The sequence below is a fragment of the Strongylocentrotus purpuratus genome, unplaced genomic scaffold (genome assembly GCF_000002235.5).
Source record: "Strongylocentrotus purpuratus isolate Spur 01 unplaced genomic scaffold, Spur_5.0 spur5_scaffold_12, whole genome shotgun sequence".
NCBI lineage: Eukaryota > Metazoa > Echinodermata > Echinoidea > Camarodonta > Strongylocentrotidae > Strongylocentrotus > Strongylocentrotus purpuratus.
In genome coordinates, this window is record NW_022145597.1 from 8,908,059 (window position 1) to 8,921,952 (window position 13,894).

General features: G+C 35.5%; 1 protein-coding gene across 2 annotated transcripts; it reads right to left on the reverse strand.

The window, feature by feature from the left end:
- Positions 1-5,766: 5,766 nt before the first annotated feature.
- LOC115922609 (coiled-coil domain-containing protein 112-like) lies at positions 5,767-13,614 on the reverse strand. 2 transcript variants are annotated; one of them, XM_030981769.1, is made up of 8 exons: positions 12,628-13,614; positions 11,349-11,407; positions 10,467-10,550; positions 10,191-10,264; positions 8,774-8,857; positions 7,919-7,983; positions 6,967-7,019; positions 5,767-6,130 (listed from the first exon to the last, which is right to left on the reverse strand). In XM_030981769.1, exons 3-8 carry the CDS (start codon positions 10,534-10,536, stop codon positions 5,991-5,993), a joined length of 486 nt encoding a protein of 161 aa, XP_030837629.1. In that variant the 5' UTR covers positions 10,537-10,550; positions 11,349-11,407; positions 12,628-13,614; the 3' UTR covers positions 5,767-5,990. The 2 variants fall into 2 exon arrangements, with proteins under 2 accessions (XP_030837629.1, XP_030837628.1); XM_030981768.1 differs by lacking the exons at positions 5,767-6,130; positions 6,967-7,019; positions 7,919-7,983; ... (1 more) ...; positions 10,191-10,264; positions 10,467-10,550 and having other exon boundaries at positions 11,348-11,407.
- Positions 13,615-13,894: the final 280 nt, after the last annotated feature.

Here is a 13,894-nt window from a genome sequence, read left to right on the forward strand (position 1 = left end):
GACGTTAACATTGAAGACGTTGAAAAATTTGCAATGCGCGTGCGCGGCCGGATGGCATAATCGGGGGGGGGGGGGGGGGGGGGGGGGGGTGGCGGGGGGTAGAAGGGGCCTAGGGGCGGGGGTGGAAGGGGGTATTTCGATTACAGAAAGAAGTAAAGTTGATTATAGAAAGAAGTTAAGTTAATATAATTTAGCATATACTTTCTCTTTTTCTATTAGACTTATATTCCCTCATTCTCATCCTTCAAAATTATCAATCTCTAAAAAAATGTAGGGGCCTAATATTACTTTTCTCCCCAAAAAAGGGACAATTAACTTCTTAAAACGATCAATGCCTAACTTCCTTGACGGATGGACATTAAAAACAAACATGCCCATTAATTTGTATACACGTTGTATACAGTGTTAAGAATTACACTTATAATTTCATTGTAATCCCCCACACACAATAACACATGTACTGACACACTAACTACTGTCACAATTGAAGAAAATGTTACTCTTACTCTGTTTAGACATCCATAACAATTAATAGAAAGCATGGTGACTTTATTTCTTCCATTTTATTGCAATATAACTTACAAGTACAATATTCTTTGATTTTCTCATAATCTCGCTAGATAAAAGGGGAAGAATGAATTCTTCATGTAGGTATTTTCAAAAATCCAACATTTCAAAAATTTAATACCTCAGTCACACCGGCAATACCGACACGAGGGTCCTGTTTCATAAAACTTTATATCAATAACAAGTTACAATAACAGGTATAAGCTACTGATATAGAGGCATCTGATTGGCTGAGAGCTAATTAGTCATCAAATTTTGGCATTTGTTATTGATAACAAGTTTTATGAAACAGGGTCCAGATCGGCAACAACCCGAACATGAATTCTTAGGATGATGTTGAATGAACAAGAATCAGTCGATTTGGAGTTGATTTGGCAGTCGACCGAGGTATGACAGGCAAGAGACTATAATTATTTACAAACAGTTTTTATCATATGAGAGAAATAACATAAACAAATTACATTGATTACATTGATTACATTGATTACATTGATTTAGAAATTGTAAGTGAAAATTGAATGAAGGCCGTGCAGGAATGGTGTAATGCAAATGAAGTCACAATTAACCTACAGAAAACAAACTATATGATTATGAAATCCAATGGTAGATCAATAGAAAAAAAGGGATCTGTGAGAATATAGATCAGATATTAAAGAGGTATCTGTTGCATCATTTGTAGGAATTGAAATTGATTGTCACCTTTCATGGAAAGAACATATTCAGACAATAAACAAATGCATAAGAAAGAAAGTAGGTATTCTGTTTAAACTGAGACATTTTGTTCCCAAGAATATACTTGTGTTATTATATAAGGCTTTTATACAGCCTCACCTCTCTTATGGAGTAGAAGTATGGGGGAGCACTTACAAAAGTAATCTAAATTGTATATATTCAAGTCAAAAAATGGCAATGAGAGCAATTACATTCAGTCCACTTAGAACAGACTCCAAAGCTCTTTTTCAAAGTCTAAACATTTTAAATATTTTTCAACTTCATGAACTTCTTGTATCAACATTTATGTACGATTTGGTAAAAGGTTTTTTTACCACACTCTTTAGTGGATTATTGTCAGATGATACAGCACAGATATGCAACTAGGAGAAAAGAAAGTGGCCTACTTTATCAACCAAAATGTAAGACAACACAAGGGCAATTTTGTATTTCGTTTGTAGGAACAAAGCTGTGGAATGATCTGCCAGATGAAATTAGATTAAAAACATCAAGGTTATCTTTTCGGAGACATCTTTCCACCTACCTTCTATGTAAATGACGTGGGCTCAATCCCATCCCCTTCGTTTATTTCCTTTTATATTACTTGTCTTCCTTTTCTATATGTATACACTTCCTTGTTAACGATTATAGCGGCCTTAAGCTTTTACAGGATTTGTGCATGTACATACATGTGTATGATTATTTTTATTAATACATCCTTTTCATTTCTTATGAACACATTGATGATTTTATTTCTTCAAAGATTTGTCGTATTTCATTATAATGCTTTAACGCTTAAGCTTTTTTATTTTTATTTTTTCATTTTAGTAAAGAAAAAAAGTTACATGATATTGTAATTATTTTGTTGTATATATGTAAATACAAAACAAACAAGTTTTACATTCATATGTTAAAACAAATTAACAGAAAAAAATCTTGCTAAAGAATGGAATTAGGCTCGACTAGCACTTGTGCTAACTTCTAGTTCCCATTAACAACTTCACCTAAACATAGTAATATACGTATTTACGAATATATCTTTTGTACATTTAATAGTATGCAGATGTATGTCTAAAAAATATCGTTTTAAAACCATTACTGTTCAATCGACATTACTGTTCAATCGACATTACTCTTATGTTATGTATACATGTATCAGTATAATTTTTTGCATTGTATGATTGTTCATATGTACTGTCATTATTGTGATGTGTTGTTGTTAATAAATTCAAATTCAAATTCAAATTCACATTCTGCTATAGTTATGTCACCAGCACCCATGTTCACAAAACCAATTACTAAGCTAGTTGTCAACTAGTTAAATAGGCTTTAGTACTGGTACATATTGTAGTTAGTTGACAACAGATAGGCTTAGTTAGGTTTTATGAATATGGGTCCTGGTTAGCTGACCCTTTATCCTGTGAAGCTATACCTTTTCAAAATTAATTCAAGCTACATAAACATTATACGACATGTATGAGAGATATCTAAAAAGGAGTCAATCATTTTCTAAGAAACAAATAGCATATGTTTTTGACTTTTCAGTTCTTTTTAAAGTAATAAAATATTTTTAAAAAAGCAATCAATAGTTTGCTTGGAATACAGATAACAAATGATGTGATTTACATTTTTTTCAGAATCTTTTGAAGCACTCAGAAATCTACAAAAGGAAATCAGTACTATGCTTACAATACAAATATCACATGCCGTGAGTTATGTTATTTTCAAATTTGTTGAAGTACAAATACATCATCATGTACATCTACATCTCTATGTGTCAACAGGATTCAATACTTTGCTGGGAGTACAAACAACATATCCAGAGACTTACTGTTTTCAATTCTTTTGAAGTACTGAAATCCATAAAAATAAAAAAATAAAAACAATAGTTTGCTTGAAATACAGATAACGAATGATGTGATTTGCATTATTTTCAGATCTTTTGAAGTACTGAGAAATCTAAAAAAAAATCAGTACGTTGCTTACCGGTAGTTAGAAGACAAATAGCACATGCCATGAGTAAAGTTATTTTCAAATCTTTTGAAATACAAATACATGTACATTTTTTTCAGATTTTATGACGTAATGACATTAGAAAAAAAATCAATAGTTTGCTTAGAATACAGACAACGTACAATGTGAATCAGAATCTCTTTTTCAGAATCTTTCGAAGTACCGTACTGAAATATCAACAACAACAAAAATCAATAAATTGCGTAGAATACAGTTAGTTTGGTGCGATTTACAAGATTTTACAAATACTGTACAGGTAAAGAGGATTCAATAGTTTTCTTAAGAGTATAGAAACTAATATATGCAGTGATTTACATTGTTTTCAGTTCATTCAAAAGTCCCGAGTACAAATATAATAGGGGCGTTCACACCTCTTGAAAAAAGTGATATTTAAAAATCAATTTTTGCATCGCCATCCAAAAATCTTTTTCTTTTATTGTGTGGACAGAATAATTTCACTAATCTTCACGATTTGTCGAGCAAGAATTCTCTGTGTGTGAATGGTCGCCCCAAAAATCGATCATTGCATCGCGATCCAATTCGCACTAAATTGACATGTGTGAACGGTCGCAAAAAATTAATTGATCTTTGCATCGCAATCCAAATCGCATTTATTGTTATGTGTGAACGGGCCTATTGTCAGTCAATGACAAACCCAGCCCCTAAAGACCAAGATTTACATATCATGATTATGGTTTTTATAAAGGACAAGAAAGCAACTAAGCATAGACATCAATAACAATAATAATTACACAACAATTATTAAATAGTTTCAAAGGGGCTACAATGACAAGGAGATGCAAGTAGGAAGTGGTTCATAAAATTTGGAGTGGCAAAATACCAGCTGCTTTTCAGTACGTGGACAACATAGACTGAAGACTGAAGAAAAAGTATGAGACACACTTCTCAATTCTTCTTGAACAGATCACAGATATTTTTTGTGAAACCTTGTTGTTATAAAATGTACTTACTAAACCTCCCATATTTCAAATTTATTTAAAATTCATTCAGGCCAACTTGAAAGAACCGAGATCCTAATTTGAACTTATCTCTAACTTTGACTAACAATTTTAGAGAGCTGTTAGCATCTTTGAAAATATTTTGTAAAAGTTATTTTAAAGGTAGGCATTACTACTGCATCTAGAAGGGATTAGACCACAAAGCGAGCCAATGAGGTCACTGACAGGTGGCTATCTCATTAACTCAGCTCTCATTTAACATAAGAAAAAGAGGATCATGGGGGGCCAACAGGCACCAATTTGGGAAGTTTTCTATATAGAGGGAGCAAGTAGCTACAAGTAGGACAGTGTGCCTTTAAAAAGCATAAAATGTTGATTTAAATCATTCATATTTTTTTATTATCAAGGAGATTTCATGTTCTTGATTTGGAATATATGAAAAGTCTAAAGTACTGAAAATTTTGCTTTTTAATATATTTCATTTTCAGGCTACAAATGGCTCTCCATAATGTTTAAGTCCAACTTAGAGTTACCGGTAAGTGCGACTTAGGATCTTTGTGAAACACTCCCCAAAGTATGTACATTTGCCACTCTCAACCCAGGTGAAGAAAGTGGTTACCTGGTAGGATTTATTCCATGTATGTACTGTGCAATAGTTGCTGGAGGTAATGTGCAAAATATTTTCCAAGGCATTTTGTAACTACATGTACATACAGTTAACATCTAAATTATTCATACCCCTTGTAAATTTCATGTTTTTGTGATTTTCGTAACTCAAGAATGAAAGTGGACTGGTCGAATTAGGGCGATTGTTAAATACTTTTAGATTATCAAGAAACATAAATCGGTAAAATCACTTTATCACATACTTTAAAAATTACAGAACTTGGTAAGGGTATGACTAATTTAGTTGGTAACTAATAATGAATCAAGGCTATCAAGAAAAGTACAGAAAGAAAGAAATCTGAACACCATCTATAATGAGACAAGATTGTCGTTGTCTGAATACACATACACTGTATATAATAATAATAATATTAATAACAATAATGTAACTTATATCGCGCCAAATCCACTCTGTGGAGTGCTCAAGGCGCGTGTAAACAGGAAAAACGATCCAAGACTTGAAAAGGAATGTTTTGAGATGAGTTTTGAAAGAATCAGAAGATAAACATTTTTTGATGTCTTCAGGAAGGCCATTCCATAATTTAGGACTAGAGTATGCAAATGATCTTTCCCCCCACGTTTTGGTAATTTTGGGGGTCACAAGAAAATTGGAAGTGGATGAGCGTAGAGGTCTTGCAGGAGTGTAGTTTTGGATTAGAGAGATAAGGTATTGAGGAGCAGAGTCATGAACGCAATGAAAGGTAAGCAACAAAATACAGTCAAACCAGTGTTAAAGGCCACCTCTCTATAAAGCAAACTGTCTATAACAGCCATTCCCTCTAGGAAGAAACAGGTGCTGTAGGACCTGTCAAGAAAGGCCACCTTCACACAGTGGCCAGTGTTCCTGTTACCCTTGGGTGGCCTTTGTCTTATGAACCCTCTGAAAAATTGTCAGAAGGACTAGGAAACTGACATAATGGTTTCCTGGGGCTCAGATAACTTTTCAGAAGGACCAAGAGACTGACATTGCCAGTGTCATTGGCTGTAGCCATTTTCTTTATATATCAGGAACGTTTCTCACTTTCAATCTTCTGGAAGAGGCACAATACGGGCGTTCATCATCTTAGGTCATCTTCAATCCATGAGTAGATCGGCAACCTCCGCCACATCGTTATTGTTGTCGTCAAGAAGTTTTTGCAGCTTGGAAGGTTTCTTATCAGGGAACATCTCCCGCAGCTGCTGGAGTTTTGAACTTTGTGAGACGGATGTTTCACCTAGCGGGACAGATGTAAGTATAAAGAATAACTCTTTATATGCTACACAAATAATCCTCCATGTGCCACATTGTTCATCATTGAATTGAATTGCCATTTATTGTCCCTTTCAGGAATTTTTTTTTCACTGGTTTTACAGTGATTGTACATGTACATATCACAAGAAGAAATACATAAATACAATAATAGCAGATGTACATCGTCACAAGCATAATAACGTTCTGAAAATGATTGTTACAATGGAAACGGAACAATATATACATTGATTGCAATATAATCATAAACTGCATCTATATTACAATTTAAAGTGAAAATTTGAACCTTAAGCTTACTGTGTGTTAATCATGTGATAGGTATACCAAAGCCTTCAAGTTTATTTAACTGTTCCCAGTGCAAGATTAATCTAAAACAGGTGTTAAATGGGTTGTCATTTAGCTAGTCAGGACCAGAAAGGGGTAAGTTTGCAGAGCCATTGTGCTGCATAAATCAATCCTTCTGTCTATTGGTGATTTGTTGCCTATTGTTTTGTGCCAAATTGCATGCATGGCAAACGAGCAACCGTGAAGAGAGGCAAAGATCGAGAGCAATCGATGTGTTAATATAAAGTTGAAGTATATAATCAGTATAAATTTGGGGTTATAAAAAGATACTAACACTACACCTAGCCCTAACCTTTAACCTAACCTAAAACCCAGTATTGCAACCCAAACCCTAATATTAATTGAATCCGGGGTAATACTAATGCTGTATGCGCTTTGATCGATTAATGATAAAGCGCTTTATAAAACACTGGTATTATTATTATCATCGTTATTAATATTGTAGTAGTAACTTACTCTGTGGAGGTGTCCTCCCTGCATCAAGCCTTCTTAGGAATTTCTCATTAGTTCTACAAAAAACAAAATGTGATATGAAGAAAATAAGATTGAAAAAATAAAAACAAACCAACAATATGTCCTCCAACTCTAACAAATGAGAAATAGAACTGAATACCTTGTACAGTGTAGCTCCTCCCCTAATTGCTTCAGGAGAAGACATCTTCAGTATTTGTGATTTTGGCTTCTTATTATTTAATCAAAATTATTAATTGAAGAAAAGTGAAATATATATATTTTTTTAATACAAATACAAAAAATTGAATCTTGTAATGTGCTCTTCTCCATCACATGAGAAGATCATAATCCCCATTGAATGCCCCCATTGAATCCCAATTCAATACCAATTGGCAATTGGCAATTTGGAGGGAAACATGAAAACTAAAGATTTATATCATGCATCTGTTCTTCTCTGTACAGTTTGGAAGCATTGAAGTCACAGAATGTAAAGCATTTTCTCTTTTCTCCAAATGAAATATTTGAACTCGGGAATATACATTTCCCCAAAGTGAAATAGTTTCCAACAAACGTATCAATTCGTCCAAACTCTACAAAAGCAAACCAATAATATATGTGAAGTTCTGTTCACATTATTTGTGTGGTTTAGTTTTGAGATTGAGGCACTGGTTCCATAAAGCACAAATATTTGTCACACCATGTAATAACCAACGGTCAAAAGTTTCTTTGCTTGGGGTCAGACAATGCGTAAGGTATGAAAAACAAAAACTTGAGGCATTTACAGTCAAACCTGCTTTAGTGACCACCTGTCTACAGAGACCACATTTTTCGTTTCCCTTGAAAATGGTTTCTCATTGAAACATGTACTAAAGGAACCTGTCTACAAAGACCACTTTTTGTGTTTTGTTTTCCACAAAGAGGAAGAGGGGGAGGGAGGGGGTGGAGAGCAACTCACGTGGCATGTTCATCTCTTAAGAAGTTAACTTCTCTCGCATTTCTTCTTCTTGCGTTTTCTTCAGCCTGAAAAAAGGAAGAAAAGATTTAATGTCAATCTTCGTAATTTAAAGGTCATGTAAAGTTTTGGTAAGCCCCCCCCCCCCCCCCCCAATCATTTTGTCAGCTTTCTCTTATTTTAGATGATGAATAGGAAGACAGTGATAATACGGAACTGCTACAAAGTATTTTTTCCTCCTCAAGTGATTTTATTTATCAAACAAATGAAAGGTAGAAAATAATGCAGATACCCATCCGGTCTTCACAAAGACTAAGATCGACTTTAACTTTGATTCAACTATGGCAGGCCGTTCATGCCACTGTTTGCTCTCACCATTTACTGACATTGGTCTCTCAAGGGACCTACAATCACGGTCACAAATCTACAGAATTCAAATTTTTGATAATTCATTAATGAAGGAAAAAATATTATCTGAAGATCTGAAGAGAGCAACCAGTGGCATGAATGGCCTGCCATAGTTAAGTCCAACTTAAAGTCGATCTTAGTCTTTGTAAGTAGAAGGGTCCTAGCATAGCTGTTATCCAGCATTCCTTACAGATATTTACACTACAATTCACCAGATCTCATGGATCAGAATGCTAAATGATCTCATAGGTATATTTTTCTTTATACAAGCAATTACAAGAAGAACAACATATATTTAACATGATGTTTCTTTCCAATTTTCTTTTAGCTCGATCCTCAAAACTGTAAATGACCTTTAAAACTATTTACCGAATGTGAACAAATACAAATAAATGATTTTTGCCCAAGGATTTGATAGAAAAACAAACTAGATCAACTGATAATTCTTACCGTTTGTCTAGCTTTAGCTTTCTTTTCTTGAAACTCCTTATCTTCTCTTTCCCTCTTTTCTCTATTCCGTTGTTCTTTCTTCAGCTGTTTGGGGAAAAAAAAGAACATTAATAAAACCACATGGTTGGAAGATTTAATTATATATAGCTACGATGCTGACTTGTCTTGACGAAATATACCATATATTTATGAGGTCAAGGAAAATGACCAAATGCACATGCACAGCTATAGATATTTTGTATAAAAATTAGGCTCAGGCCCCGGGTTTATAGGGTTAAATTTGTAGACTTTGGCATTTATTTATTTGTCAGAAATTGGTGGCTAGTTTTTTTGGTAATACAGTGGCCTCTACAGCCCCCCCCCCCCCCCTATCTCCCAACTGATAAAGGTCTAGCGACGCCCAGTGCCCTGGACCAAAGACTTTACCTACCGGTAACTAAACCTGATTTTGCAACAACTAACCAGAAGACCTACAAGTATCTTTAATGAATTATTCATCATAGTCTGTCTTTCAGAAACATGAATTTTCTCTCCTGTCAATGAAAGTGTGCTACATGTATGCTGTGTATTAAAGAAGAATATTAAAGTTGTTTTGCCCACTGCCACTACATATATAGTACTCTCTCCTCACAATTTTATTAAGTGGAGGTAGAGGAGCACTCCCTTTACCCTCGTTCGGGTATCATATCTTAGACCCCGTTCTCACTCACTTCGTTGGAGCGCTCTGGAGCGCTCTAACTAAGACCCGCTCCTCAGGAGCGGTTCGTAGGTGAGTGAGAACGCTCAAAGTGGTCCAGGAAGCGGACTTCTGGACCGCTCCAGAAGTCCACCTTCCGAGGTGGTCTTGAGGAGCGGGTCTTATTAAGAGCGCTCCAGAGCGCTCTAACGTGCAACGTGAACGGAAAGCGTACTTTGAACGGAAGTGAGCTAGTGACCTTCGGGGCGAAACATGTAGTACGGTACATACGGTTTGGATTCCGCGCGTGAAAAAATTGACCCGCCTACCTGAGCTGCCATAGCAACAAGACCACTTTGACTCGTGGAGCGGTTTGAGCCATAAAAACTGCTCGGAGTGTGTACGCTCGCAAACCGTTCCTCAAGACCCGTTCCTCTGGAGCGGTCTGGAGCGGTCTAACTAAGACCACTTTCAAAGTGAGTGAGAACGGGGTCTAAATCGATCGACAAGGAAAAAAAGACTGACCCCAACTGAAGGGAGGGGTTAATAGTAGCCTGGCCAGACTTGGTGGCTTCAGCAGATGCACAAACGATGTGTATATTAAGGGTGATAGAAGAATCTCTTGAGAGTAATTGTTTATTACTCTCTAATTGAAATGTAATCTTGTTACTAACACTCAAAATTACAGCGATAACATCAGATATAAACCAAGACCACGGAATATAAATCAAATTTTCTTACGATCTGTTCATATTTCTTGTTTCGATGCTGCTTGTCTAGATCCAGCCTAGCCTCCTCTTCAGACTTACTTCCACCTGGTTAAAAAAAAAGGGAAAATAAAAAGAAGGAGATTAACACTTTTAAAATGTGAATACGATGCTACTGTTGCTACATGTACATACATGTAGAAAAGTATTGCATACATTTTTCTCTTCATGCAATTTATTTTTAAAAAGGTGAAATTACAGATTAAACTCTACAGGATGTACTTGTGGATGATGTGAAATGTAGGCCTACCTGCACAACGAGCTTCTCCGCGTATAGTAGTTGGTTTCTTGGAAGCTCTATAATCTTCAAGAGCCTTCATCTCTTGTGAAGATTCTGGTTTAAAAAAAAACATTGAAAAAAACAGATATTAAACCATAAGTCTAGGATTTCTCCCAAAGTGTATTTAATATGAAAACAAGAAAACAAATCCAAATGACAATTTTCACACATTAGCACTCTTGAGAATAAATCATACTCCTCCCTTTCATTCCATAGCTAGGAATTTTAACATTATGAAATTTCATCACCCCTACCCCCACGCCCTGCCCTGGTCACAACACAAGACAATTTTACTACCAAAACTACCAACTGCATACATACCATTTCAAAATTATTCCCATTTAAAATTGTAAACGTTTTTCAAATATCAAAAGTATTATTTAGTGACTTAGCTATGGAGGGGGGGGGGGGGCACATGCTTCCCAATTGCATGAAGAAAGAAAAAAGGTCAGAGCGAGGGGAAAGATGAAGGAAAAAGAATGTGAGATAAAATAAGAAGATAGTTTAATCAAAAATGCTCTTCAAAAGTTCAAAGATCAAATTATTAGGATGTGAATGCACCTCTTACAAGAGATTTTGATAAAGAGAAATCATGATTTGATTTTGTATCGAGTATTAAACCTGTAAATAGTATTTTTGGATAAATTTTTATTCCCTTTTATAGAATATAGCCAGTATCGCCAATATCAATTACTTTTTGTTTCAAAATCACAATCCTTAATTTCTTTCTTGAGCATTCTTCCCCTCTCTACCACCCCCCCCCCTCTCTCTCTCTTTTTCACATCCTCTTATACAGATATCTCTACTCAACTTGAAAAGTTGAAAACAATATTTGAATCTATAGAGACTTACTAGTTACCAGCTGTTGCCTCTTAGAAGCATTTGGTTGAATCACTCTAAAAGCTCCAGGGCTATAAATGAAAAACAAGTTGTAGATAATACTTCATGAATGAATTTAAAATGACTTTTCCATGAGGAGAAGAAAAGAAGGAATCAAATGTTGTTCCTTAGGAAACAAAGATTTAAAAAAATATAAATAGAAAAACAACAAGACTAAAACCAACATTACAATGGCTTCCTCCCTTTTTATCAATTCTGGACAGATTGGTAATAAATAAGGTCTGAAGAACAGGTTTCTTAAAATCACTATTGTCTTTCTTCGTTACATTAGGCCAAATAAAATAAAAAACATGTTTAGCGTCCTGTTTTTTTGAAAAATAGGAAGGAGGAGGCCCTTTTTTTTTTCTTTCAAAATGGCCGCTTGGTACATTTTCCCCGACAGTCGGGCTATTTTTCAAGATGGCCGCTGACATTTTTTTTTTTAAATCAGAAATAGACCTATTTTAGCAGTGTTTTCATGTTCTTTTTTCTTTAAAAAAAAAAAAAAAAAAAAAATAGGAGGCGGCCCCAAAAAGGAAGCGGGCGGGGATGCTAAACATGTATATTTTTTGTAATGGCCTTACATATCTGATACTGGCTTAGTATTTTGATATTCTTCAAGAGCCCAGCAAAACAGGTTAACCTGTTACATACCGAGCCCATAATACCTCGGGAGAAACCTATGCTGGGAAATGCCCTTCGAGGCCAAACAGCTTAAGCATGACACAACAGATATAAAATGTTTTATGAACTTCGAAGAATTGATACTTTTTTCTGAATATCGTATATTCAGAATCATTGATTTTTATATTAAATAGATCTAGTTTATCAAAATTCACATTTTTTTATGATTTAATTGAAAAAAATTACTCAATATATTAAAATGTATTCACACAAAAACATATTCCTACAAATTTACTGTCAATATAACTTGGATGCTTGGTGTGAAGAAATAAGATTTTTAGGGAGAAAATTGGAAGTGTATATATCAATATAAATGAAACAATTAGATCTAGTGGATAGTGAGACAATGACGTCACAGACTCATGAGTGAGTTGCCAATTTGTATTGTGATTTTCAAAGTTTTTCATGTCATAAAAAATTCATAACTTTCTTATTAGTTATCCAATGTTTTTGCTCAATCTGTTTTGATTGGTTTGTCTGATTGTTCTGCTTCTATCAAAAGTAAGTTATTTTTGGAGTGGACTTGCCCTTTAAGCATATTGCTACAGATACATGTACTATCCCTAACCTTTCCCCCTGTGGCTGCTGCTGCGGCTGTTGTGGGCTTCCCTGCGATGGTCCAGGTTCTCCCTGTCGTTGACGAGTATCTTCTCCCTCTTCATCTGGAGGTCTTTGTCCAACTTGACGAGGGTTGGCAGAGTATAAGCTACTGCTGTATCTGTTGTTGTTGTGTTGTATGCCATGCCGCCTCTTGGTGAACCTCTGCCTCTTGAACCTCTTCCCCTACCTGGCGATCGTTGACTTGAAGTTGAAGAAGTTTTATTGCTATTTAATGTCTGGTCTATCAATTTATTTGAAGTTCTGTTCACATTGGGTGTTTTCTTCTTCGTCTGGCTTCCTCTAGTTGAGAGATCTGCAGTTGGTGCAGCAGGTGTGTGATTTGAATTTGAGTTTGAGGCACTAGTTCTGCTATGAAGATGCTCTGAATTTCCAGATTTGACAGGTCTATTTGGAGAGATTGGTTGGTTTCTGACACCAACTCCTATTCTAACAGCAGACAGTTTCGAGTCAGAAATAATATGCCCTCCTAATTTTCTTCCAGGACCTGAATCATGTGAATGCTGAGGTAGATTTATTGCTGCATTGTTTTTGCTATTGGCTGGTTTTAAATTCACACTACTCTGATGTTTACTTTGTTGATTCTTTAAATCTGAAAGCGTGACAATGGTGGAAGTTTGTTGAGCGCCGATTGATGTACCTGCTGCTCGCTGTGGTCTAGATTTTGCTCCAACCCTACGATTACTACCGGGCTGTACTCCCGTCAAGTTGCGCTTACCTCCTGGTCGAGCAGTTCCTGGTGATTTTGTTGGCGATAATGTTGAATTTTTAGCTCGATTTGACTCTTCTTTCTCTTGATCTTGTCCCCGATTTCCTAGTTGTGTGTGAGTTCGGGACTTCCCACCCACCGTATACGAGAAACTCATGACCGAAAATATAAAAATATCTAAAAATAGACATTGGTTTTCCCCAGCTAACTAGCTGTGACGACATTGTTTATGTTTACTATGGTATCTGTCAAGAGAGAAAAACAAGAGAGAAAAATAAAAACGTTCACATTTCTTGCATCGGTATCGGTTGATTTGAAGGTAATATAAACCGTTTTGCTAGTTCTATTTCCGGTTTCTATTTTAATTAAGAAAGGATAGAGAAGAGACAGGTCGCGACTATTTGCTCATTTACTGTACATTCCATACCAGAGTATTTTACAAGCTGTTTTACTAGGGGTTCAATTCCATTCGTTAAAAAAAATTAAGGTAATTCCTGTACGGTACTGT

Bases quoted from the DNA above. Each gene is read 5' to 3' on its own strand.
- LOC115922609 (XM_030981768.1), bottom strand. From the start codon at position 13,543: ATGAGTTTCTCGTATACGGTGGGTGGGAAGTCCCGAACTCACACACAA. The intron at 11,408-12,627 runs GTTAGGGATAGT...TTTCATTTATAG, and splicing joins CAGCAGCCACAGGGGGAAAG to CCCTGGAGCTTTTAGAGTGA.